Below are 23,158 nucleotides of genomic sequence, written 5' to 3'. Positions count from 1 at the left end.
AAGAGAGAAATTGGTTTTACATGTAGCTTGTGGATTTTCTATCATTTCTTGGATGTATTATATTGTAGAGTGTTGTTCAAGTGTTTTTTAATAAATAGTTGAATGTATGCAATGTATGAAACAACTTCTAGTTAAACGTTGCGATTCTGATCCTTCTTTGGCTATTTTGAATGAAAAGAAGCAAAAACAGATCAAAATGCACTTGTTATGGGCAATTGGAAGATATTCGAATAAAATAATCAGTGCAAAATAGTAAAGAGTTCAAAGTTATATTTCTTATGTTTCCATTACCATTAAAAGTTTGGTTGCGCCTACAGGGAATTTACATCCTGAATACTTTAATTTTTTTTCCAAAAAATAAATTTCCTTGTCTTACTGGTAACAAAGTCGAATGATGTCAAACCTGCCGAAGGTCCTGTGATTCATGAAATATTTCTCTTCAGGGCCCTTTCTCATGAGAAAAGGATCACTACTGGCTCTAATGACTTACACAATGAGCAGTCCCTCCTTTTCGGTGAAATCCGTCTCGCGAGAAAAAAAAATAGTGGAAAAAAATTGATGTTAGCGCTCTGCGAGGAAGTCTTGGAGTGACACCGATACGCCGCGGGAGCTCCATGAGTGATCGCCTCACTTATAGAGCTCCCGTTCCACTCCAAGAGTTCCCCGTAGCGTGCTAACATCAACTTTTTTCACTGATTGTTTTTACCCGCGCGACGGACTTCGCCGAAGTATACATATGACTTATATCTTGGAGTATGCCTTGGAACTCACCTGCCATACCTCATGTCCTGGATGTCTCCTTGGGTTTACAGCATTTACCAAAGATTTGGAAGACTTCAAATAAGCGACTTATTCCCCTGTAGAGTAATATCTCTATTTTGGACTAGCCTGAACCAATAGCAGTCATTGACATCAAAATGAGAATTTTTTAAGAGATTGATTTTGGATTCTGAATTGAGGAAATCAGTTCCATGCTTTATTCATTCAAATCAATTTCCCTACAAGAAAGATTGTGGAATTGACACTACTCTTTTAATGATAAGGATGTTACAGTCCTTTTGGAAAGCCTTTGATTTAATTTCCCACAGAACAGTAACTGCTGATACCGTTCTGTTGCCAGTACTTTTTACCATAATGGTAAAAATTAATGGTTGATATTACACGTACCTGTAGTATACTCGTAAAATTAAGCACCAAGGTCAAACCTAGTGTCCATGGAAATGCCTCTGAGGAGGTAGAAAATATCATGGTACAGGCAAAAAAAGACTCCAATAAAAACCAAGGAGCTTGTCAGAAAGAGAAGAACTAACCGAAAATATAGAACGGGCGTCACATCTCGAAAGCTTTCATCTCTGTTTAAAAAACACGATTAAAACCTTTATTACACCCATTTTTAAATCGTTGGTGATCCTTGCAATCTGATTGGCCTCCCTATTTCTTATTCTAATGACATCTTTTTTTCCAGCCAAGCTTTACTGACACACAAAAACCATCAGATTGAATAAAATAAAATATTTGCAACTTTTGACAAATCAGCCCAGTACTGGATGAAAAAAATATCTGTACGACTAAAAATTCCTGTATTAGAGAAACTGAATTTTTTTATTCCAAAATGGATGTAATAATGTGGTAATTAAATTTTTTGTCATTCAATTTTGGTCCGAAATCATACTTTGGATTTCAAATCAAACTCGCGCTGTGTGCTGGCATGTGCGCAGAGTATAAAGGGTTAACGCCACATGTTTTCTGGACAAAACCACGAGTGGATGGCACCTCATCCTCTCTTCATAAAACTCACGGCTCAAGTGATCGTGAGCTATTGTGCAAACTAGAGACTAGAGGCTAAAGTCGAGCTTTTCCTTCTCATTTTTGTTCTGGTTTTATATTTGCCACTATCCTTTCATCTGCTGCCAGCCTAAAGTACAACTCATAGCTTCCCAACTGAACTGAAAAGGCGCCGTTTTTTTTGTCTCCAAGGTTTACTTGTATTCAATTCTATCATTTGCAGCAACATGGTAAAAAAGGAAGAAAGGCTTTTCCCACATCAAGTTGGATGATTTTATGGTGGTGTAATGTAAATGGAAGGCGATATATTTTCTTCCCTTATTTCTGAGATATTTTAGGTCTTGGCGCTAGGTATTCCTTCGAAAACAAGTAAAAAAAAAATGACTTTTTTGCAAGAAATCATTTCTAATAGCTTTGGTTAGCCATCACAGGAAAATGGACCAAAATGAGCAACATAAATGTTCCAACAGAACTTTATTTACTCACCAGTTGGCTTTTAACATTAACTCGAATTCTACTATTGAAAGAAATTTGTCTTCCTTTTTTGTTCCTTTTTACATCCTCCGCTTTTTTACTTGATTCTCATAATACTTAGCTTAAGCCACCAAAACTAGCGTTTCTAATACTTTATTTAAGACATGCGTTTACGCTTGTCGGTCCTCTATTTTGAAAAGTAATTTCTTTTGAGATGCTGATTTATAAATTACACAGCACTTAGTGCGATCATCATAACGATAAATGAATGAAATTTCAGAATAAGTAGAGTCATATTTTTTATAAAACTGTGTGTCGGTACCATTTACTGTGTCCTTGACTTGCTGGACATCATCTCTCGGAAAACTAAATGTGTTGAAGTAGGGCTCCTCGCGAGTAAACCTATCGAGGATAGGTTTTCTCATCTCATTGTAAAAGCCATGTCCATAGTAACGCCATCCTAGTCACTTCGATCCTACGTTAGACAAGAGACGGCACATGTTAGTGACCTCAACATGCCTAGGTCCAAGCATTTGCACCAGGATTTCTTGTGCACGTTGATAAAGATTCTTAGCCGTTTGCAAGTCACCTAAGTCATACTCTAGATGACCCAGGTTACTGTAAATATGAGCAATATCGATATGGCAAGGTCCAAGTTTTTCCAGCCTGATGGCTAGAGCACGTTCATAAAACTTTTTGGCCCTTCGAGCATTCCCTAGTGTTCGCTGTACATTTCCCAGGCCAACGTAGGAAAACGACACATAGAAATGGTTTTCTCCAAGGCATTTCTGCTGAATGTCTAGAGAGAGTTTGTAAAGCTTTTCTGCCTCTTGTGGATTTATCAACTGATATTCTATATTAGCCAAATGATGGTATGAATTTGCCATCTCGACATGCTCAGGTCCAAGATTGTTCCGGCGAATATCTGAAGCTTGATAATGATACTCCTTGGCCTGTTCTAGGTCACCTGAGGCACGATGGACCATACCCAATCTATGGTAAGTACGCGCGACCATAACATGCTTGGGTCCATGCCTCTTCAATTCGATATCCAGAGCACGTTTTAAATGAACTTTGGCTTGTTTTAGTTCACCCATTTGCAAGAGTACAATACCTAACTGGCTGTAGCTATAAGCAAGATCTACATCAGTCCCCCTTCTTTCAACTAGTTTCAAAGCTATGTCATAGTATGCTTTAGCGCCAGGTAATTCACAGTGATTTAGACAAATTGTTCCCAGTTTGCTTAAATCTGATTCTAATGCATTGGAATCGTTGAAAATTCCTTCTTCGATGACTTGAGTTTCATATTCGGTAAGAGAAACGTTTCCAATTTCTGGAACAAGTACGTTCAAGTGTGGAACGAGATGCTTGCTGTCAGCAACACAGTCCCCTTTGCACAAAGTACGTGGTAGGTTGATTTCTATGAATTGATTGAATGATTTTAAAGCAACAGCAACAGCTTGGACATGTCTATTGCGCTCTCGTAATTCCTTGATTGCAGATTTCATGACGTCATGTACTACTTGATGCACACTAATGAAAGTGCCGTTTTGTCTTTTTTCGAGCATCAGCAACGAATAGCCTTGGATCTCGAGAGCAGCTTCTTGTTTATCCAAGTGCTTGTTATCATTCAAAATGTAATTGGTAACGATGTCGAGATGCAAGGGCTGAAGAGCACCGAGGGAGAGGAGAGTAAATGCGCTTTTCACAACGTCGTTATTGTTCATCGCTCTTTCAATGGCCAGTCTTGTTGCTGCAGTCATAGATGCACTGTAGCTCGAGTTGGTCCGTGCTAGTTCCCTTTCGGTTACGGCCCGCATACCGGTTTTTAGGTTTGTTAGATACTCTTTCCAGCCGAATTTTCTACCAACTACACGTTCACGGATCTTTTTGACGTAGACACCCGCACTTGCCAAAGCCAGAGGTTGGTAATCTAACGCCTTTGCAACCTTATCTTCCATTCCATCTTTTTTTATGCCAGAGATCTTTGTTAAAAAGGAACGTGCATCAGTCGGCTTCATACCTCTGCTCACGGAAATGTGCGAAACAAAGGAGTTGTCAGAAGGGATGGATGAAGTGATCTGTGTTGTGATGAGCAATTGGCCTTTGGTCCATTGTTCGTTTCCAGGCTGAGGAAGGAAATCACGTATATTCAACATATCAGTAACATTGTCGATCACCAGGAGCCACGATCTATAGAACCGAATTTTTGCTGCTATCAAATCTCTTAGGATTTTCACTTTTTCTTCAAGCTGCATATCTGTCGAGTCGACGATGCACATCACTGCGTATTCAGGACACCTGATCTGTTGCGCCAGTGATATGTATTATCCCAAAAGCGTTCTTAAACTTTCAGCTCTTAGAGTCATCACGAAAGAAGGGGAATTACGGTCTCTGGTAGCCGTTTTGTAAAACTCTTCAGCAACCAGACCGGCAAGTAGAGATTTGCCACTTCCAGGGTTACCAGAAATATAGTAGAAGCTCAAACCATTTTTGTTTCTCTTTCTTAGACTTTTAAGCTGTTTCATGATTTTGGAAACCTCACCGTTGCGAGTTGCGATTTCGTGGAAAGGTTTAGGGGAAAGAATGCAAAATGAGGAAACATCGTTATTTAATTGTTCTTCAAGGAACAAGCAGTTTTCTTCTGAGGTTCGTAGTTTGGCATTAGTTTCGCACAGTTCTTGATAAAGGCTATTGACGTGTATCTGAACATTCTGAAGCTCTTCCGTTGGGAAACTTCGCTGTTTACGAATCTCTTGAATCTTGACAGCGGAAAGACCAAGACCCTGAAATGCAGTCTCAACTCTATCGACAGTAAGTATGAAAGCTTCCACTGACAGTTGGCCCCGTGGCATGTGAGCAAACTCTTCATTGCGAAACCGTCTGAGATCATCGACATGCGCACAAACCACTGGGCTAAGTCCGCGAGAGATAGAGTTGGAGTGAAGGAGTACAGAAAAGAACGTTGTGCAATCCCACTCTGCGCTATTTCCTTGTTTTATTTTCGATAGTAGACGAGCAGTAAGTTTCTGGCTCCCAGTTGACTCCTTGTTGTAGAAGTCCTGTCCATTTTTAGGTGTATCATTCCATTCTCCCGACGGATAAAGGCGATCCCATTCTTGTTTGAAAATTGATCTCAGTGCCGGTGTCAATATAGTGGTGACTATGTAACAAATCCTAAAGTAGTTTAGCTGCTCTTCGATGTAGACCATGTTTCCTGAAGCTGTTTCCTTTGTCAGTCGGAATATTTTTAGAAGTTTTCAATCCTGTTCGGAAACAACGTCAAAGCTTGAATAAAATTCCAGTTCTTATTAATGCTGACCTAGGAGAGTTTTTACTATTCTTATCATGCTCAATATCGGGCGTGTAAAAGGGAGCTCTTCAAAGTTGATTACATGAATTACGCTAAAACAGCATTCCCACCAAAATTTAAAGTGCGCACAGAGTTGTAGTTTATCAACTATATGTTATACCAGATATCTTTTCAAAGAACGTGCTGTTTATTTGAATGAAGTGTTTTAACCTCATTGTCAATTTGATTTTGTACCAACCTTTGCTCACAGTTTTTATGTTATCAGCTCGTTTTGAAGACAAATTTGTGTAAATCGATGACCGGCAAAGTTTGTATCTGTCGCAGTGTGTCGGTTTTATCTGGCATTTATTCTCTTATGAGACTGAAACCAAGTTGTCTCCTGTTTCTGAAAAATTTAAGTAGAATGATGACTTTATGGGAGAAAATTTTCTATTTATTTAAAAAAGAAGTGAGTTGTATGCATCCTTGTACGTCCGCTTAAAAATGAATGGTTTGCTTGTTAGATGTTGATTGACTAACTGGGTTGCAGTAGTTCATTAAAAGAGCTCTAAATTGTTCAATTTCACTAGTTAGCTGCAAGCTAAGTTAGGTGTTTAACTCTGCTCTGACCCGCTTGCGGGGTAAAATACCCATTGTTTGAATGTAACAATATTTTGTAGTGTTGAGGAATAACAATGAACTTGGCCGTAAACTGAATTCGCAAACCATGCAAAGCCCTTATAATAATAGCTTTGTGGTTTGTATCCTTTTATAGATATAAGTTTGGTCGTTTCTCTGAACTATGGTCGAGTTTGCGATCTGAAAACTATAATTTCATAACTTATTTCCGGTTAGTACCGCGGTAAAGTTACGCATTCAGTAATCTTTTTAAAAAGATAAACTACGGTGGCCCATAGGGGACATGACACATTTTTTTTTTATCGCGCGATAAAATCAAAATATCACGCGATAAATGAAAAATTATCGCGCGAAAAATGGAAATTATCGCGCGATAAATGATAAATTATCGCGCGATAAATGATAAATTATCGCGCGATAAATGGAGATTATCGCGCGATAAATGGAGATTATCGCGCGATAAATGGGAAATTTATCATTTATCGCGTGATAAATGGGAAACTTGTTAGGTCACGTAATCGGCTGTCACGCATGTTGTTTCCGTGGACGACAATGACTGCCACAGTTGAGGAGCTATGTTTTGAGGTCAACAGTTCGTTTTATTGATGTACAAAGATCATTTAGCAGTACGTTGCAATACTACGACACAATGCTCTGTGAATCAGTACAGTAAACCTTGATTTTGCGAAATCTTACGAGATGCCGAGTCAGGGATGAATGTCAGTGTCTGAGAACGAGAGTGGATTATCTAATCTTTCTGATTACATTGCAGGTTTGTAAATTTCTAGAGGGCAGATGTGTCGACAAGAGCGTTGTTTCCAGGTTTAAAAAACCCTTATCGGTAATGAAATGAAACTGCTTTATAAAATTATTGGCTAACTATATATTCAGTCTAATTTTCATCTAATAGACTGCGGTCCGAGTCCGTTGAAATTTTGTAATATTTATTTATATTTATGATAACTTTGTGATGATTGCTAGAATTACACTATCGTGTCACACTAAAACCTTGAAACAAACTTTCATCAGTTTGCTCATCTTCCAGTCTATACTATATGCCCTCTAAATTTCATTGTCATTGCTCAAATATTCTATCAATTATTATATCAATCGATTCTTTGCATTCCTCCAAACAAAAAACACATTATGATCGTGACTGTACGCCAGCAGGATCCAATTCTTTAACTATGACTCGTACGGTCTCCTTCTGGACAACAAGACTGTAGTCAATTCTTAATCGCTGGTGCATTTGGCGCTAACCAATACTGTTCCTGCATGGACAAATGCAACGGATTACCGGACAGAAGTTGACCTAGATGACATTGATGTGATTGATGGTGAATGCTGCGACTGAACAAGCCCCACAAATTGTTTGGAGGAACGCAGAGAATTGATTGATATAATAATGTAAGAGCGACAGTTGTAAGTGCCTTCAACTGCTCTAGAAGTCCGTAACCTTTTCGTGGATCTGGTTTATCACATCGACAACAGTTAGTTCAGTTCTTGTATGATGTTTTTTTCAAAGGGGAATAAATTACACCCGAAAACCTAGCCTCGTGTGTCCCTAATGCCACCCTCTCTTTGTGTGCGAGGCCTTTCTGGCAAAAGAGGACCGACAGTTCTGGTGACATATGTCTTAAAGTTACTGTGTTTATATTTCTGTGCGAAATAGAGGATACTTTAAAAGCCTATGAGCATTGTGAAACTACTCGTGTGTACGAAGTAATTTGACCTTATTCGGCCCGAGCTTTTTTTTTACCTTTTCAGACCGGGGAGGGAAGCGAATTGTCCCCCCCCCCCCCCCGCTTCACCTCCATAACTTCCAGAATATTTGAGCAACGACAATGAAATTTAGAGGGCATATAGTATAGACTGGAAGATGAGCAAACTGATGACAGTTTATTTCAAGGTTTTAGTGTAACACAACAGTGTAATTCTTGCAATCATCAAAAATTTATCATAAAATATAAATAAATAATACAAAATTTCAACGGACTCGGACTGCAGTCTATTAGATGAAAATTAGACTGAATATATAGTTAGCCAATAATTTTATAAAGCAGTTTCATTTCATTACCGATAAGGGTTTTTTAAACCTGGCAACAACGCTCTTGTCGACACATCTGCCCTCTAGAAATTTACAAACCTGCAATGTAATCAGAAAGATTAGATAATCCACTCTCGTTCTCAGACACTGACATTCATCCCTGACTCGGCATCTCGTAAGATTTCGCAAAATCAAGGTTTACTGTACTGATTCACAGAGCATTGTGTCGTAGTATTGCAACGTACTGCTAAATGATCTTTGTACATCAATAAAACGAACTGTTGACCTCAAAACATAGCTCCTCAACTGTGGCAGTCATTGTCGTCCACGGAAACAACATGCGTGACAGCCGATTACGTGACCTAACAAGTTTCCCATTTATCACGCGATAAATGATAAACTATCGCGCGATAATTAACAATTATTCCACGAGCGCGCGTTGGATATGAGATGATAGATAGCCAACGAGGCGCGTAGCGCCGAGTTGGCTATAATCATCTCATATCCAACAAGCGCTCGTGGAATAATTGTTTTATTAAAAACGTTCAATTAAATTATTAAATTTTATTAAATTCTTAGCTCCTTTTAATCTTGAGCTGAAACGTACGCTTGCCATATTTGTAGATTATGGTAAATTGGCTGATAGACCATAATGGCTAAGCCAATAAAAAAGTCTTGAATTGCATTAGCCAATGATCTAGTTTTTAATAATAATTATTATCGCGCGATCATAAAAATTATCGCGCGATTATTTATTATTTATCGCGCGATAATTCCCATTTATCACGCGATAATTCCCATTTATCGCGCGATAATTTCCATTTATCGCGCGATAATCTCCATTTATCGCGCGATAATCTCCATTTATCGCGCGATAATTTATCATTTATCGCGCAATAATTTCTATTTATCGCCCGATAATCTCCACTTATCGCGCGATATTTTGATTTTATCGCGCGATAAAAAAGAAATGTGTCATGTCCCCTATGGGCCACCGTAATAAACAACTCCACATTAGGAAGTAAATTCTGATTGGCAAGTTTCGCGCTCACGGTAAACCTAAGCTCTCAGACATACCTAAAAGCTTCTAGGTCATAAGCTTCTGTTCAAACAATCTGTTTTCATATTCTGTTAAGAAACTCCAGAAAGTGACAATAATTAAACCCTTGTGAGTCAGGTTTCAAAGTCAACTAATTTCCTTTGTTAGTGGGCAGAGGGAGAGGTCCCCCCCTTGCTTTTTTGTAAGTTTGTCCCGCTGGGCATAACACAGCGGTAAGATTTGTAACGAATCAAACCTCTAATCAACGAAAGAAAAAAAATCTTTCACAGAAGAACTTTATAAACTTAAAATTCTGAAAAGTAAGCGTCATAGCAATTTCTCAAAATAAATCAGATCTCGTGATGTCCTCGAGCTCCTTGCCTGAAAGCTGGCTTCTTGACAATTAATTTCTGACAGACAGATTATGTCTCGTTTAATGCTCCCTGAGATCAAAATGTCACTAAAACCATGAAACACAGTCGCGCTTAGAACCTATATCATTAATATTTCTACCCTGTAATAAGTGTATTTTTTCCACCAGTCCAGGTTAGTTTATTTTTATGTACCCCCTAGGCCTATTGACGTGACTGCACAAAGCGAAAGCTATTGATTAGCTCAAACACAAATAATGGAAAAGAACTCTCCAGCTTTACAATTTATGGGGGTTTTCCCCTTCAGTAATCCCTTCAACAAGAAAAACAGGATTAAAATTAATACGAATGAACACGTCGGTAACGTAACATGCTTAATAAGCAGATTTTTGTGGAAGTGACATCGTATTCCTTCTTTACTAAGTTTGCTTGCAGTGATTATATCCCTAGAATAATTGTATGAAAACGAAGCATCCTCTTCGAACTCTAGTAACGAAATAATTTGTTAAATTGACAGACAAAGCTCAAGTGATAGCTGCAATTTAGTATGCCAAGTCTTAACAAATGCAGTCGCTGATAAGGGACCAAAGGAAGACCAAGAAAGACATGAAGTTGAAAAAAACAAAAACAATGTCACGCGTTTTACATGAAAAGGATTCAGAACGGATCAAACCTCAAATGAACGAAAGACGAATCCTTTAAAAGCTTGTAAAATGTCAAATCCCTTCCTTTTTTAGGAAATTATACTGCATATGTCGTTTTGAGTTACATTCAGATAACAGTGAGCTAAGGGACACACGTTGCATCTACGATTCATTCTCAGGCACGTTGCGACCTCTCGGTAAAAACGCTTGTAGTGTTTAAGTGATCCTGCCTAATGAGCGTTTTGTTTGGACATGCACATGCACATCCAGATGATTCGGCCCACTGTAGATTAGAACTTTTTTTCGTTCCGGTTAGAATATTCCCAAAATCGTATTCACAAGAAAGTGGAATTCAGCGTGAACATTTTAAACAAAAGGGGGAAAATGTTTTGTTTTCTATAGGCGTTGAGGCTAAACATTTACTCACCATTTTGTACGTAACAGGATGGCAGCAACGCATTTGGAGAGGCAGCATCGTACTAAAAGGGCAATATCGATAAGTTATCCCTTATGATATAGCTTGTAAAAAATAGCACATCATTCTGTTGAGAGGCTTGTATGTTAATTCTGAAATGATTTGGCCTGTAATTGGCGTATTACCCCCCCCCCCCCCCCCTCGTCATGCGTTTTAATCTTTTCTTATTTTTTCTCAACACTGGGTCGCGACCTGATTAGAATATGATCTTTTGACAAAACAACTTCAAAGTGGTTTCTGACGACGAGAAGATGCAAGTAGTTGTTTTTGACATGTTTTAGTGATGATTTGTTTCACTCTGCAAGTAACAACTATTAAACCCTTCTTTAGGTTTCAAAGTTTTCAACTGTGAATCAAAGAAGAATCACAAAGCAACTAATTTATTTCCTTGCATGACTTCGCGATAGGAGTCGTAGTCCTTAGTCTTAACTAAAGCGTTCCTAAACACATCAAAGCTTTACAACCGTGAAAAGAATTACCGTCACATTATCATCACAGACACCAATCAAGCAGAGTTTTTCTTTTACCTGTATAATTCGTAAGGGGAGAAGTTCTTTTCGAAGTGATCATCCCTTCGACACACGAAAAACTGCGTCAGAGAGCCATGCCAATGAATATGAAAGTTCCAGTAAAATATCATGCTTAATGTGCACATTTTTGTCGCATACTTTCGCTTTCCTTCTTCAGCAAGTCAACTTGCTGCATGCGATTATATTTTAAATCATTGTGAGAACTAGGAATCTCTCTTCATATTCTCTAGTGGCGAAATGCTTAATTTAATGTACCATACCTAGCTAAAATTCTGGCTGCAACTAAGTATGCCAAATCGAACTATGCAGTCGTTGATCAAGGACCAAAGGGTAGACATCACACGTGAAGGAAGTGGAGGAAAAAACAGGGTCACGAGCAATTTATGGAAAGATTTGAAACGAATCAAACCTCAAATAAACGAAAGAAAAATCCCCCAGCCATAAAAATCTTTACCTGCTTACAAGTCTGAAAGCTGAGCATTCTGTCAATTTCTGGTAATACATCAGGGCTTGTGACATCGTTATGCCCTGACATGCTTGACTGATCACAAAATGGTAAAACCCACTAATCGCGCTTACAGTGGCTACTACCAATATATTAACATTGTAATTAGTGCATTTCCCCATCAGTCCAGTTTTATTTTCTATGTACTCTTAAGAAATACCCTCTATGTCTTCATGCGTGTATTATTCTTTTTCATTTTTTTCAACACAGGGTCACGACCTGTCTGCCGATGTCCACTGAACAAAGACAATCGATGACTTTTGTTACTGAAGTGCGTTTTATAGATTATTTTTCATCAATCTATTTTTATCTTCCTTTAAGAAACTCCCGGAAGAATCAATAATTGAATTTTTCTTATTCAAATTTTAAAGTCTCTTAACCCTAGGTAGTAAAAAAATAATGATAAAAAGCAACTAACTTCTTGTTATTGTGACTGCACGATGGAAGTCGAAATGACGCTGATCCAGACACATATCACAGTTTAACTCATACCACTGTTTAACACATATCACAGTTTAATACATATCACAGTTTAACACATATCACAATTTAACATTTACAAAAACAAGTAATGCTGCTTATCAGCTCAGACATCAATAGGCAAAATTTCTTCACCTTTACAATTTATACGGGAGGGGGGGGGGGGAGTTTCCCTCAGTGACCCTTTCAACAAGCAAAACAGGTTTAAAAGTAGTGCGAATGAACACGTTGGTAAATTAACATGCTTAATAAGCAGATTTTTGTCGAATAACTTCGCGTTCCTTCTTTGATAAGTCTGCTTGCTTTAATTACATGCTTTAAATGATTGTGAAAACGAGATATCCTCTTTGAGCTCTCCAGTGACTAAATAATTGTTCAAATGTGTCACACATAGCTAAAATTTTGGCCGCAATTCAAGACGCCAACTCTAACCATTGGTCGCAAATCGGGGACCAAAGAAAGGAATGAAATTGTAAAAAATAAAAAAAATAAAAACATTGCTACGAGTTATACATGACAAAGATTTGAAATGAATCTAACCTCAAATGAACGAAAGACGAATCCTGAAACAAAGATCCTTATATACTTGTAAAGCGCCATCACCCTTCCTTATGACTTAAAGTGATCCGGCCTTTAATGGAATTTTTCGTTCCGGTCAGAATTATCAAAGTCATATTTACTTGAACGTGGATTTCAGTGTGATTATTTTAAACGAAGGAAATTGGAAAAAATACTCCTCTCCTTTTTGTCTAGGGAATAAATATGTACTCACCATTACAAACTTCGCAAGATGGCATCAAACGCTTCAGGAAAAGCAGCTTTGCACTAAAAGAGCAACATATCCCGGTTCAATCCCTGATGACTTAGCTTATCTTAAGTATCCCATCGTTCTTTTGAGGCTTTAGGACATGCATAGGTACGCAATACGTGCGTTTCGAGTAACGTTTTCTGTTAACCTCGTACATCCTTATTTATGGCGCACGTGAACCTCAAATTGATGTGAACCTTGTTTCTGCATCCTAAGTATGAAGTACACGTTGGAAATTGTGATTCTATTTGATCTCATTCGATGTTCATTTTGGTTTGTGGATAACTCAGCTGTATATTTGCGTTGGTGTTAACACCGAATGGTGTTAATAAAGCGGTGTTGTGTGATTCATATCCAGAGTTGTATGTAACGAGTAATTTTAATGAGAAATTGGAACCATTCGAAGGTTAACGTTGACTGTTCTTTTCATGGCGAACGGTAAGAATTTCTCCTTCCACTTAGTAGAAGGGTTCTCATCTTTAGGAGCGATTTGCTTGGACGTAGTGCAGTCCTACAACTATGGTTAGAATTCTGGGAAAACGACAATGATGACGTTTACAAAATGGCGGAAGGAGGTGGAATAGATGATGTAGGATGGTAAAGTCATCAAATGCTTTGGTTATAATTGTTTTGAATATTTATTCGGATCGAAAATCGTACCCATAGTCTACAATTACACTGAAAAAATCTTCAAATGACCTATTTCAGGCACACAGACTTAGTTTTGGCGCTGTCAAAACAAAAGGACATCGACAGATTGCGGGAACTTTGTAAAGGTCATAAAATCCCGGCCGAAAATCGAGCTGATGTTTGGAAGGTATTTATTTAATCTTCTACAGTGAATATGCAGAAGACTTTAGGCGTGAATATTTATGGAGGAAGTATCTTTTACTTTTTAAGGTTTGTCTAAACGTGGTTGGTAAACCAGATGCGTTGTCAAGTTGGGATGGACTTCTTGATCTTCATCAACAGGATACTATTCGGGATGACTGTCGCCTACGAGCCGGTGAGTGTTAATTAGGATTATCCATTGTTCTCTATAGTGTCTATGTTTGAGTACGAAACAGCTAGTTAGCTAAAAAGTGGCCCGATTAATTTTAAAATCTTGTGTTTGAGTAGAGAATTAACAACAGAGACTCGCTTTGATTAGTGTTCACTATTGGTGAATTATAAGCGTCAAATGTCGGCGTGTACAGTTTCTATGTGAAATTTGAATTTTGTGTGCTCATTGAGGATACTTTTTCAATTCATTTCTGTTTAATTAGCGATTATTTCCAGGCTAAGATGCGTTAAATTGGAGATGATCGTGAAGTCATCTTTCATTTTTCTGGAGTGTGGTGGCCTCATCCATAATGTATGACGAAAGTTGAAAAGCTCTAAACTGAGACCCTTTTTGTACCTTCAATGATATTTTGGGGAGATAGTTGCTTCAAAATTTAGAGTAATCCCAGCCTCTGGTTGTTTAAATAAAAAAGAAATCAACCTTCACGTTTTATTTTTTGTTATTCAATACATGAAAAAATATATTCACATACATTAATGAGGCTCTTCTTACTTCTCCTTCTCTAAGGTGACCACTTATTTTCATTTATTTTTATTTTATTTACCAGTTTAATTCCTCACTCTTCCTTTAAAATGACAACAGTCATGGCAACAACTATTACCCTTTCACTCCCAGAGGTGCTTAACCTGTAACTTCTCCCCATAATATCTATCCATGATCCAGCAAACAGTTAATGAGAATATGGAAACTTATCAGGTAGAAGTTGTTGCCTTGATTGAACACCAAATTCTTGTAACCAATTTTCAAGGAAATGTGTAGCAGCTAGAGGGGAGAATTCATAATCAGATCTTGGTAACTGAATAGATTGAATTACAATGTATCTCTTTTTGTTTGAATTATTTCACTGTGTGCCTGTAAATGGATTTGTTACATTTCGATTCACTTGTGATTTTATTTCACACAATTTTTTTTTTTACACTTGGACCACACATATGTATCCTTCCATAGTTATGGTAAAGTAATCAAATAAAAGTTGAGAAAAAAAAATATATTCCCTTTTGCAGCTAACCTTCAGCTACCAGAAGATGAAGCAGAAGAGGTGGCACGTGACATGGAAGGCATCATAACATTTTACTGTAAATCTCGTAATGAAAAGTACCATCCTACCAGTGGATTAGCAGAAGTGCTTGCACCTTTTATGATGTTGGAGCTGCCCATGAATGATGTTTACAACTGCTTTTATGCAATGCTTTACAAATACATACCCAGGTTACTACATAATTCATGAACTTATTAAGTGGTTTGAATTGTGACAATTCTATTATTTTAAGTTATGTTCACTTCCTCTTATTGTTATGAATTGTGATGAGTTTTATACATGAGAAATTTCTGATAAAAACAAACAAGTTCAGTTTTTAAATTCAAAACGACATTTATGTAATGTTGCAAAACTGAGTGATGAAACGATTAATTGGAGAAGGTAAGATACATGTACATTTCAGCTCCACAGCCTTTTTCATTTAACTAATCATATCTTCAGATCTTGTGGAACATCCAGTCCGAATTAAATAACGGTCTGGGTTGTCACACTAAAGCATTCTGAAAATACAGCAAGTTGAACATAAAATCTTTAATGTGGATTTAATAGTTTTGATTTGTAGGTTTTACGCACAAAACTTACAACAATGGCAAATGAGCAATCGCTTTTGTTTACACGTGGATTTTATGTGAATGATGTAGAACTATTTTTTCCTGATGCACAGTGTATTTAAAAGGTTAACTTCAGGGTGAATACCATAATGATTGTGTTCTTTGGTTGGGTAGAAGGTTTGTTAAATGAGGTCCAACTGATTGATTACTTAAATTATACTTGTTTGTTTTAATCATCATTTTTTGTTCATCTATTCTTTGTTTCATTTTGTTTATAGAGACTGCATTCAAGATGGAAAGCCATTTCATTTGTTTAGACTCCTCTTACAGTACCATGATCCTGAACTGTGTTGTTTCTTAGAATCTAAAAAACTTTGGCCTGATATGTATTGTCAGACATGGGTAAGAATCTGCATCTTCTTGCAATAGATACTTTTCCTGCATGAGGCATTTTTTTTTGTCATTTAGATATGTATTTTTGTTATTGATTAATTTATATGTTTGTGGAAACAAGCAATGCAATATGGTGGCCAATTTATTCAAATAGTAAATCCCTTTAATGATTGCAATTCTTGTACAGGAAAGAGTAATATTTCTATAATTTATTTCTAAATGAGAAGGTAATTCTCCAATGTAAGGAGACTGAATAAAGGCTGATAGTTTGTAAAGAAACTGTTTGGGGCTGCGTCGGTGGGGGTAACGAAATAATTTGGATATATCAACAAAGTTGAAATGGTAAATTGGCCACCTTAACAACTACAAAAGCTGACGATTTGAGTGTTAGCCCTTCATCGGAGCGAGTGAGACTGAACTCTACCTATTCCGTAAAAGAGAAGGTTTTCCACACTTGTTTTTTTGTCTCCAAGTTACGAAGCCTCTTCATGGTAGCCTGTGAAACAAATGTGTTAAGAGCCATTTGGGATGTGTATCTCCTAAAGGCTGATCCCTTTTTGGTCTTTTTCCTTATGCTTGTGATGGTCATTAATGGCAGGTGAGAACTAAAACATTTCTCAATGTATTTAATGGGCTTGTGCTTTATCGTGACTCTGTGGTTTGAATGTAATAGACACCCGGACTTCTCTCAGATTTCATGGTTGGATGTTATACAACTGCCCTAGTGTTAGGGTCACAGTCTTAGCCTCCCAACCTTTTAGGTACTTGACATCTTTTGCAAAATAGCTATGGATTATATGTCTTAGATAGATTTTAACCAAACAAACTAGTAGATAAATGCATAGTTTAATGGTTATGTGATTTAGAGCAATCCTGAGCATAAGTCAAGCAAACAGTTGTTGGAATTCAAAAGATAGAAATTATGCCATAAGAAAGGACCACAGTTGGACATACACTGTCTTTAAAAAAAGAGTGTGTTACACTCTTGTGAAATTTTCATTTTAGAGACATGCTTCTTGAGATGGAACATGAAGACAAAAGGGAATTACTAGGTAAGAGAAATAATTGTGCCAGCTGGTAATTCTTGTTTATGTTTCTGTGGACCATACTGACTGTAATGACAGTAATAATATTAATAGTAATAATAATAATAATAATAATAATAATAAGAGGGGTATTGTAGTTTGAAATTAGAGGGGTATTGTAGTTAGAAATTAGAGGGGTATTGTAGTTTGAAATGAATGAAAAGTCACAGTGGTTAGAAGTGAGACTAGGTACAGATTTTCCTGTTACAGGTGTATGATCATAATCCTTGGAGAAATATCAAGTTATTTTGAGTTTGAGGTTAATTTCTGAATGCCATGCTTTGAATACATTGTTTTAACTTTACATTTACAAATGTTCTAAGCCAGCACAATACAAACTGTAGTTCAGGGGAGATAATCTGAATGTGAAGTGTGCTCAACATATAAAAACATTGTAAGTTACATAGGTTAATTGACCACTCCCCATGGGGGCTTTTCAGGGCCAATTCCCACCCATCCCACCCTAGGGGAGGACATCCACGACACAGTAATCTCGTGCATGGGAAATTAACGTCTCCTACCCCTAACCCTGCAGGAGACGGGGCCTATGGTTTCTTCATCCTTATCTGAGAAGATTAGAATATCTATCCATTTCTCGATTATAGAAAGGTAGCAAATTCTCCTCAGTTATTTTAAGACTATGAGTATTGGTCTGGCCAGGGCTTGGACCCTCTACCTCCCGCAAAACACAATCTGGCGCTCTAACCAATTGAGCTAACCGGGAGGCGGTTGAGAATCACAATTGTATTAAATTGCTGTTTGCTCTGACACTGTTTTTGTTTTCATTTTCCAGATACAATATCTTCCATTCCTTCACAATTAGAGGAAGATGACATTGAAGACTTTTGTTCATTAGCTGAGTATTATGCTTCAAGAACACCACAGTCTTTCAGAAAGGTTTGTGCCACAGCTGCACTTTTTGAGACAGTTTTTTTCAACACCATACAGTGCAACTGTGTATTGGACATTCATGCAAATAACAAAATATGTAAAAATGACAATGGAAAATTTTAGTGTTGATATGATGTACATTATTTATTGTTCATGTTAACATCAATATTTATCGAAATGTTTTTTTAATATTGCTCTCATCCTATCAGAAAATGGAAAACCCCTCCCAGATAGATAAACTCAGATATCAGCCTAAAAGCAGAGCATTATACCTGTAGTCATTAATAATTGGATCACAAGTCTTGGTCTGAAATGATTTTGCTCTGTTTTTCCTTGCAGGAATATTATAACCAGTTGTTTGGTATAAAAACCATCAATTCCAACAGTGTATCTCAAGCATTGTGTCTGCCAGTCTCTGTGTCTGAACTTGTTGAAGTGAATCAGTCCTCTAAAGTATGTGAATAATGTTTGTGAATTGAGTAATAAGTTTAGAGCATCCTTTTACATGATAGTTGTCTTGAATGATTAGTTCAGGGCAGTGATGTCTGTCGCATGTTTTGTAGCTCTGGTGCTGAATAGTAGTAACATGTTTGATTTGTGGCTCTTTAAGAGCTGAAAAATAATGTGCTTGAACTCTGATCTTCAAAAGTAAACTTCTGTACATGCATTAGAGACATCTGTATGATGGATGAGTGCTATATACTCTTAATTAACACAAACAGCCAGGAATAGCCATTCAACATTTTGATTTACTGTGGAAAAACGTAATGATATTTTCCTGCATTGACTGTATAAAGGCTTAACCTGCACAGAGCATTATACTTGTAGTAAATTTCTAAGTTAACAATTTTGTTGTGTGTTATTACAATAATTATCATGTTTTGTGCCTGTATAGAAGGATGTAGGTGTGAGATTTTTTGTGGTGGACTGCAGGCCAGCAGATCAGTACAACAGTGGCCATCTTCCTACTGCCTTCCACTTGGATGCTAACCTGGTAAGAACAGATCAGTCATTCCTAAGTCTATGACTAAGACCTGGGAAGCAGGAAAGTGCTTGGATTTTTTAGAGGGGATATCATTTTGATCACCATGGGCCAGAAGCAGAGCTTAACATAAAACATAAATAATATTATCTAGAGGGAAATGTCATATTTTTACCAGTGTTGAAAGGTGCAGTTGGCAAAGGAGTGTTTGAAGCACTGTTATCAATTGTTCAAGTTGATATAGGTCTCTAATAGTAGAAGTACAATTTTTTTATGGCATCCTATTTCAGCTCAAAACTTTGACCTAACTGAAATTTCTGTTAAATTCTGTTGGTAAACAAATTGTACACTTATACAAATTATACTTGATGAATCGATTAAAATGATTTACTTGAAATTTATGTTAGTTAAAATTATCAGTGTCCAAAGTGAAATATATTTGTATCCTTGATTACAGATGTTACAAGCCCCATCAGAGTTTGCTACAGCAGCGAATGCATTGTTTGCTACTCAGCAACAGTCTATTGAAGCAGGATCCGCTGCAAGTGGAGAACACCTGTGCTTTATTGGCTCAGGGCGTGAAGAAGAAGACCAGTATGTTCACATGGTTATTGCTAACTTTCTTCAGGTAAGTATGTAACTGTCAGTTTTTAATGTTATTGCATGGGTTTGCTAAAGTAGGTGTGGGTCACTCAAATTATATTTGGGCTATCAGTTGAATAAGTAACGTGATAATTAGATGGCAGAATTTTAAAGGTGGGCCCTTTTGAGAAAATGTTTGTTAGAAATTCATTGAGGATCCATCTTCTGTCCAGAAGGATAGCTCACACACTGTACATGCATAGCCTTTCCATGCTAAGCATGCCTGTATGTTTGTACTTGTTTTTCATCATGATTGATCCATGCATAAAGAGTGGGTCCTCCCCATAACCAACAAACCACCAGGGTCTGGTGGCCTTCATTCTAGAAAATTCCATATCTTATGGTATCTCCTCACTGATTGACCTTGATGCTCTGTTGTTTTCCAGAAAAAGTCCAAGTATGTCAGTATTGCCAGAGGAGGATACCAAGGTATTATTCTCTCTCTAGAAACTGAAATGTTGTGTTTAAACCTGGAATACAATAGTGAATACCCTTGCACTGAATACCTTTATGCTCAGTAGCCAGAGTTAATGTCAGCACAAATGTACGGTTGTTAGTCTATTCTAAAATTGCCATGGGCATGAGTAATGTAGAATGAATTTGCTGGGACAGTTTGTGCAGTTAACTTTTGTTTCCATTGAAATTTTATTTTATTTTATTTTTTTTTTCAGCTCTTCATGAATTATTGTCTGACAACTTATCAACTGGACTGGCAGACCACACTCCAAACACTTGCATTGTTTGTACACCTGAAGCCTTTTCAGAAGATGAAGTAAGTACCTGTATTGATGATGATGATGGTGATAATAATAATAATAATAATAATCATAATAATCATACTAATAATAATTATTATGATAGTTGGCATTATTATTGACAAGTGGCAGTTTGAGTTCCTGTTAGAAGGAGGACCATAGACACAATGGAAAAGCTTTTTAGGATTAGTTAATGTACATTTATTTTTTACTCAATGGCTCACAGGTTACAGTTTTTGCCCTGTTCTGCCTGATTAGAATGTAGCATTCAGTTCATTTCTCTGTGATTATAATGATAATAACGATAAAAAAGTTCAGTGTACACAACTTTTAGGAGCTGAAAAAAACAACCTGATAGTAACACAAATTTGTTAGATACAGGAAGAATCACTATATAAATGTCTTTTTCTGAGTTTTTTTTTCAGTGTGTCATTTCGCAATTTTCCATTTCTGTTATTGGTTACCATTTCAACATAACTATCTGCCAAAACCTCATACTCTAACTCGAAGTAGAGAAGAATTACTGTCCATGATTACTGTTCACTTTCTCTCTCATTCTTTGTGTCCCATCTTTGTTTCTGTCTTCAGTTTTTGATCCTTTCCTTCCTCTCGAGAATGAAATGTTGTTTTATTTTCTGATTTATGGATGAATGTTTTTAGAGTTATCATGAACTGTCAAGAGGGGAACAGAGCCCCAGTGATTCTAGAGTAAGTTTTTAACCAGTATCTGGCACAGTGTTAAATTATATTCAGCTGTGGATTGATTGAGTTGCATGAAACCACGTGAGAAAACAACCAGCAACTACCAGTGGGTTTCAGAGGGAAAGTTACTGCTAAACAATTTAGTTTCCTAAGTTTACTTCATTTTTTGTTTAGTTTACTTTGAAAATGGTACTTAACTCAATCAGTTTCAGTCTGTTTCTTTATTTTCAAATGTTGCTCCTTTCAACATATTCCTTTATTATGGTTTTGGTATTTAAAAGAACAGTTCCAGGATAATCCAGACCTTTTCTGGCTTCAAAAGTAATCTTTTACTCAAATTGCACAATTTGATCCATAACATAGTCTTGTTTGCCACACACAGGGCAGCCTAGTTAGTATGTTGTCCTCAGCTATCAAATCAGGGACTCATGTAAAGCAGAAAATAGGACAATACATCGCTGAATCACATCAACCTGTGGAAAGGTAACAAACCTGTAGCCTCAAATGACAATTTATGCTTGTGTTTTTTTTGGGTGTTTCTTTGTTTAACTCATCTAGATCTGGATAACAGCTTTAGCTATTTTACCAGCTTTATAATGATTTCACAAGCAAACATGGAACTATATATTTGTCTAATTAGTGCTACATGCATTTTTGCCATCAGGAGTTCAAGCCATAACAATTTTAAATAGAACATAAAGCAATCTGCTTTTATCTTTTTACTAATCTTGGCATACGTGATCCATAGATTTATTTCTCGTGCACAATTTTTGAAATTTTGGTTATACGTGATAACTACCAGGGTGGTTTTTTTTTACTTTGTGGCTATATTTGGGTTATAGACGATGTAACTCAACTGCGGACGGAGAGGCCGTGAGTGACATGTTCATTGAGCAGAACTTTTTTATTTTGTACCAGACACGTCAGTGAGAAAGACAGACAGAGCAAGCTTTATAGAAACGTACAACCAGTGTTCAGTATTGATGACGAAGATGAAGAAGGAGGTAATCATTGATTTGTATTCCACATTAGTTTCTTTAGAAATAAGATGGATTAGTTCACTACAAAAGAAAGTAAAACCTCAAAACAAGAAAACAAGAAATGAGAATTCAAGCTTTGATAGCATTTAAACCTTTGCTTATTCTCCCAAATGCTGATTTTACTTTTTTACCAACTAAAGAATAAGCTACAGGTGTAGAAGCGAGGAAAATGTAAGTGGCCCGTTCGTTGCCCCGAAAGGGAATTGCGTCACACCAGAAATAAGGCTATCTGAACTCAGTTGTTGCAGGCACAGACTTGTTCATTCCCCGTCAACGGCTTTCTCTCCTGCAATTACTTTAGTTGTGATTAGAAATTTAGACTCAATTCGTCAAACGAGATTTATGTCTTTAAAATAATCGTCTATAGTTTTGATATGGAGTGTTTATCCCTTTCCGTGTGCATGACAGTTTACTTTTCATTTTCTATCCCTTATTTGTCGGTGTTCAGATTAAGGAGTAAGAGGGGTTTACAATGTATATGTAGGCTCCATGTTGATATGTGTTGGTATCTTGAAAGGGTGACTATTTTGTAAGAAGGGAGATACACAATGCAATGGTTAAATAACGTCCAGTCAACTGACAAAATGAAGCTTTCTAAAAATTTTTTTCACCCTTCTAGATAATGGCAGTGCTAGCTCAGAGGAAGAAACACGAAAAGAAGCAGTGAATATAGATACGTGGCTTCATCGCAAGGATGCGGTAGCCTCTTTTAAGTGCCATCAGATCATCAAACATGGATTCTTAACACCAAGGTGCTATATAGCATTGAAATTTTGTAACTGCACAACTATTGTCTTTACTGTACTGTCACTTTTTAGAGAGGTGAAAACTGCTTTCAGTACACCAACAACTGGTTCAGGTTCTGATCACAGCAGAACCGTGCTAGCTCCAACTATTCGGGAATCGAAAAAGTTTCGAAACTGTTT

General features: G+C 37.1%; 2 protein-coding genes across 6 annotated transcripts in view; one reads left to right on the top strand and one right to left on the bottom strand.

The window, feature by feature from the left end:
- Nucleotides 1-2,242: 2,242 nt before the first annotated feature.
- LOC111343030 (uncharacterized) lies at nt 2,243-13,165 on the bottom strand. Of its 4 annotated transcripts, none has more exons than XM_088727262.1 (3): nt 13,054-13,142; nt 10,719-10,770; nt 2,243-5,525 (listed from the first exon to the last, which is right to left on the bottom strand). In XM_088727262.1, the coding sequence occupies exon 3, from the start codon at nt 4,539-4,541 to the stop codon at nt 2,724-2,726; it is 1,818 nt and encodes a 605-aa protein (XP_088583388.1). In that variant the 5' UTR covers nt 4,542-5,525; nt 10,719-10,770; nt 13,054-13,142; the 3' UTR covers nt 2,243-2,723. The 4 variants fall into 4 exon arrangements, with proteins under 4 accessions (XP_088583388.1, XP_088583389.1, XP_088583386.1 ...); XM_088727263.1 differs by lacking the exon at nt 13,054-13,142 and adding an exon at nt 11,294-11,492; XM_088727260.1 differs by lacking the exon at nt 10,719-10,770 and having other exon boundaries at nt 13,054-13,165.
- A 372-nt stretch (nt 13,166-13,537) lies between these two features.
- LOC111343032 (TBC1 domain family member 23) overlaps nt 13,538-23,158 on the top strand; it is an 11,010-nt gene continuing 1,389 nt past the window's right edge. Inside the window, exons 1-17 of one of the 2 annotated variants that reach the window (XM_022950166.2) lie at nt 13,538-13,686; nt 13,798-13,906; nt 13,990-14,095; nt 15,157-15,361; nt 16,021-16,144; nt 16,609-16,733; nt 17,141-17,187; nt 18,014-18,117; nt 18,451-18,564; nt 19,007-19,105; nt 19,551-19,721; nt 20,122-20,164; nt 20,407-20,507; nt 21,151-21,198; nt 21,575-21,675; nt 22,111-22,196; nt 22,852-22,984. In XM_022950166.2, coding sequence (XP_022805901.2) covers nt 13,652-13,686; nt 13,798-13,906; nt 13,990-14,095; nt 15,157-15,361; nt 16,021-16,144; nt 16,609-16,733; nt 17,141-17,187; nt 18,014-18,117; nt 18,451-18,564; nt 19,007-19,105; nt 19,551-19,721; nt 20,122-20,164; nt 20,407-20,507; nt 21,151-21,198; nt 21,575-21,675; nt 22,111-22,196; nt 22,852-22,984 — 1,751 coding nt within the window. In that variant the 5' untranslated portion in view covers nt 13,538-13,651. The remainder of the gene's footprint in view (nt 13,687-13,797; nt 13,907-13,989; nt 14,096-15,156; nt 15,362-16,020; nt 16,145-16,608; nt 16,734-17,140; nt 17,188-18,013; nt 18,118-18,450; nt 18,565-19,006; nt 19,106-19,550; nt 19,722-20,121; nt 20,165-20,406; nt 20,508-21,150; nt 21,199-21,574; nt 21,676-22,110; nt 22,197-22,851; nt 22,985-23,158) is intronic. The other variant, XM_088727270.1, reaches the window with a different exon arrangement.

Source organism: Stylophora pistillata, chromosome 7, assembly GCF_964205215.1.
Source record: "Stylophora pistillata chromosome 7, jaStyPist1.2, whole genome shotgun sequence".
Classification (NCBI taxonomy): Eukaryota; Metazoa; Cnidaria; class Anthozoa; order Scleractinia; family Pocilloporidae; genus Stylophora; species Stylophora pistillata.
The sequence above is the reverse complement of the archived record's forward strand: the minus strand, read 5'-3'. Positions and strand labels throughout refer to the sequence as shown.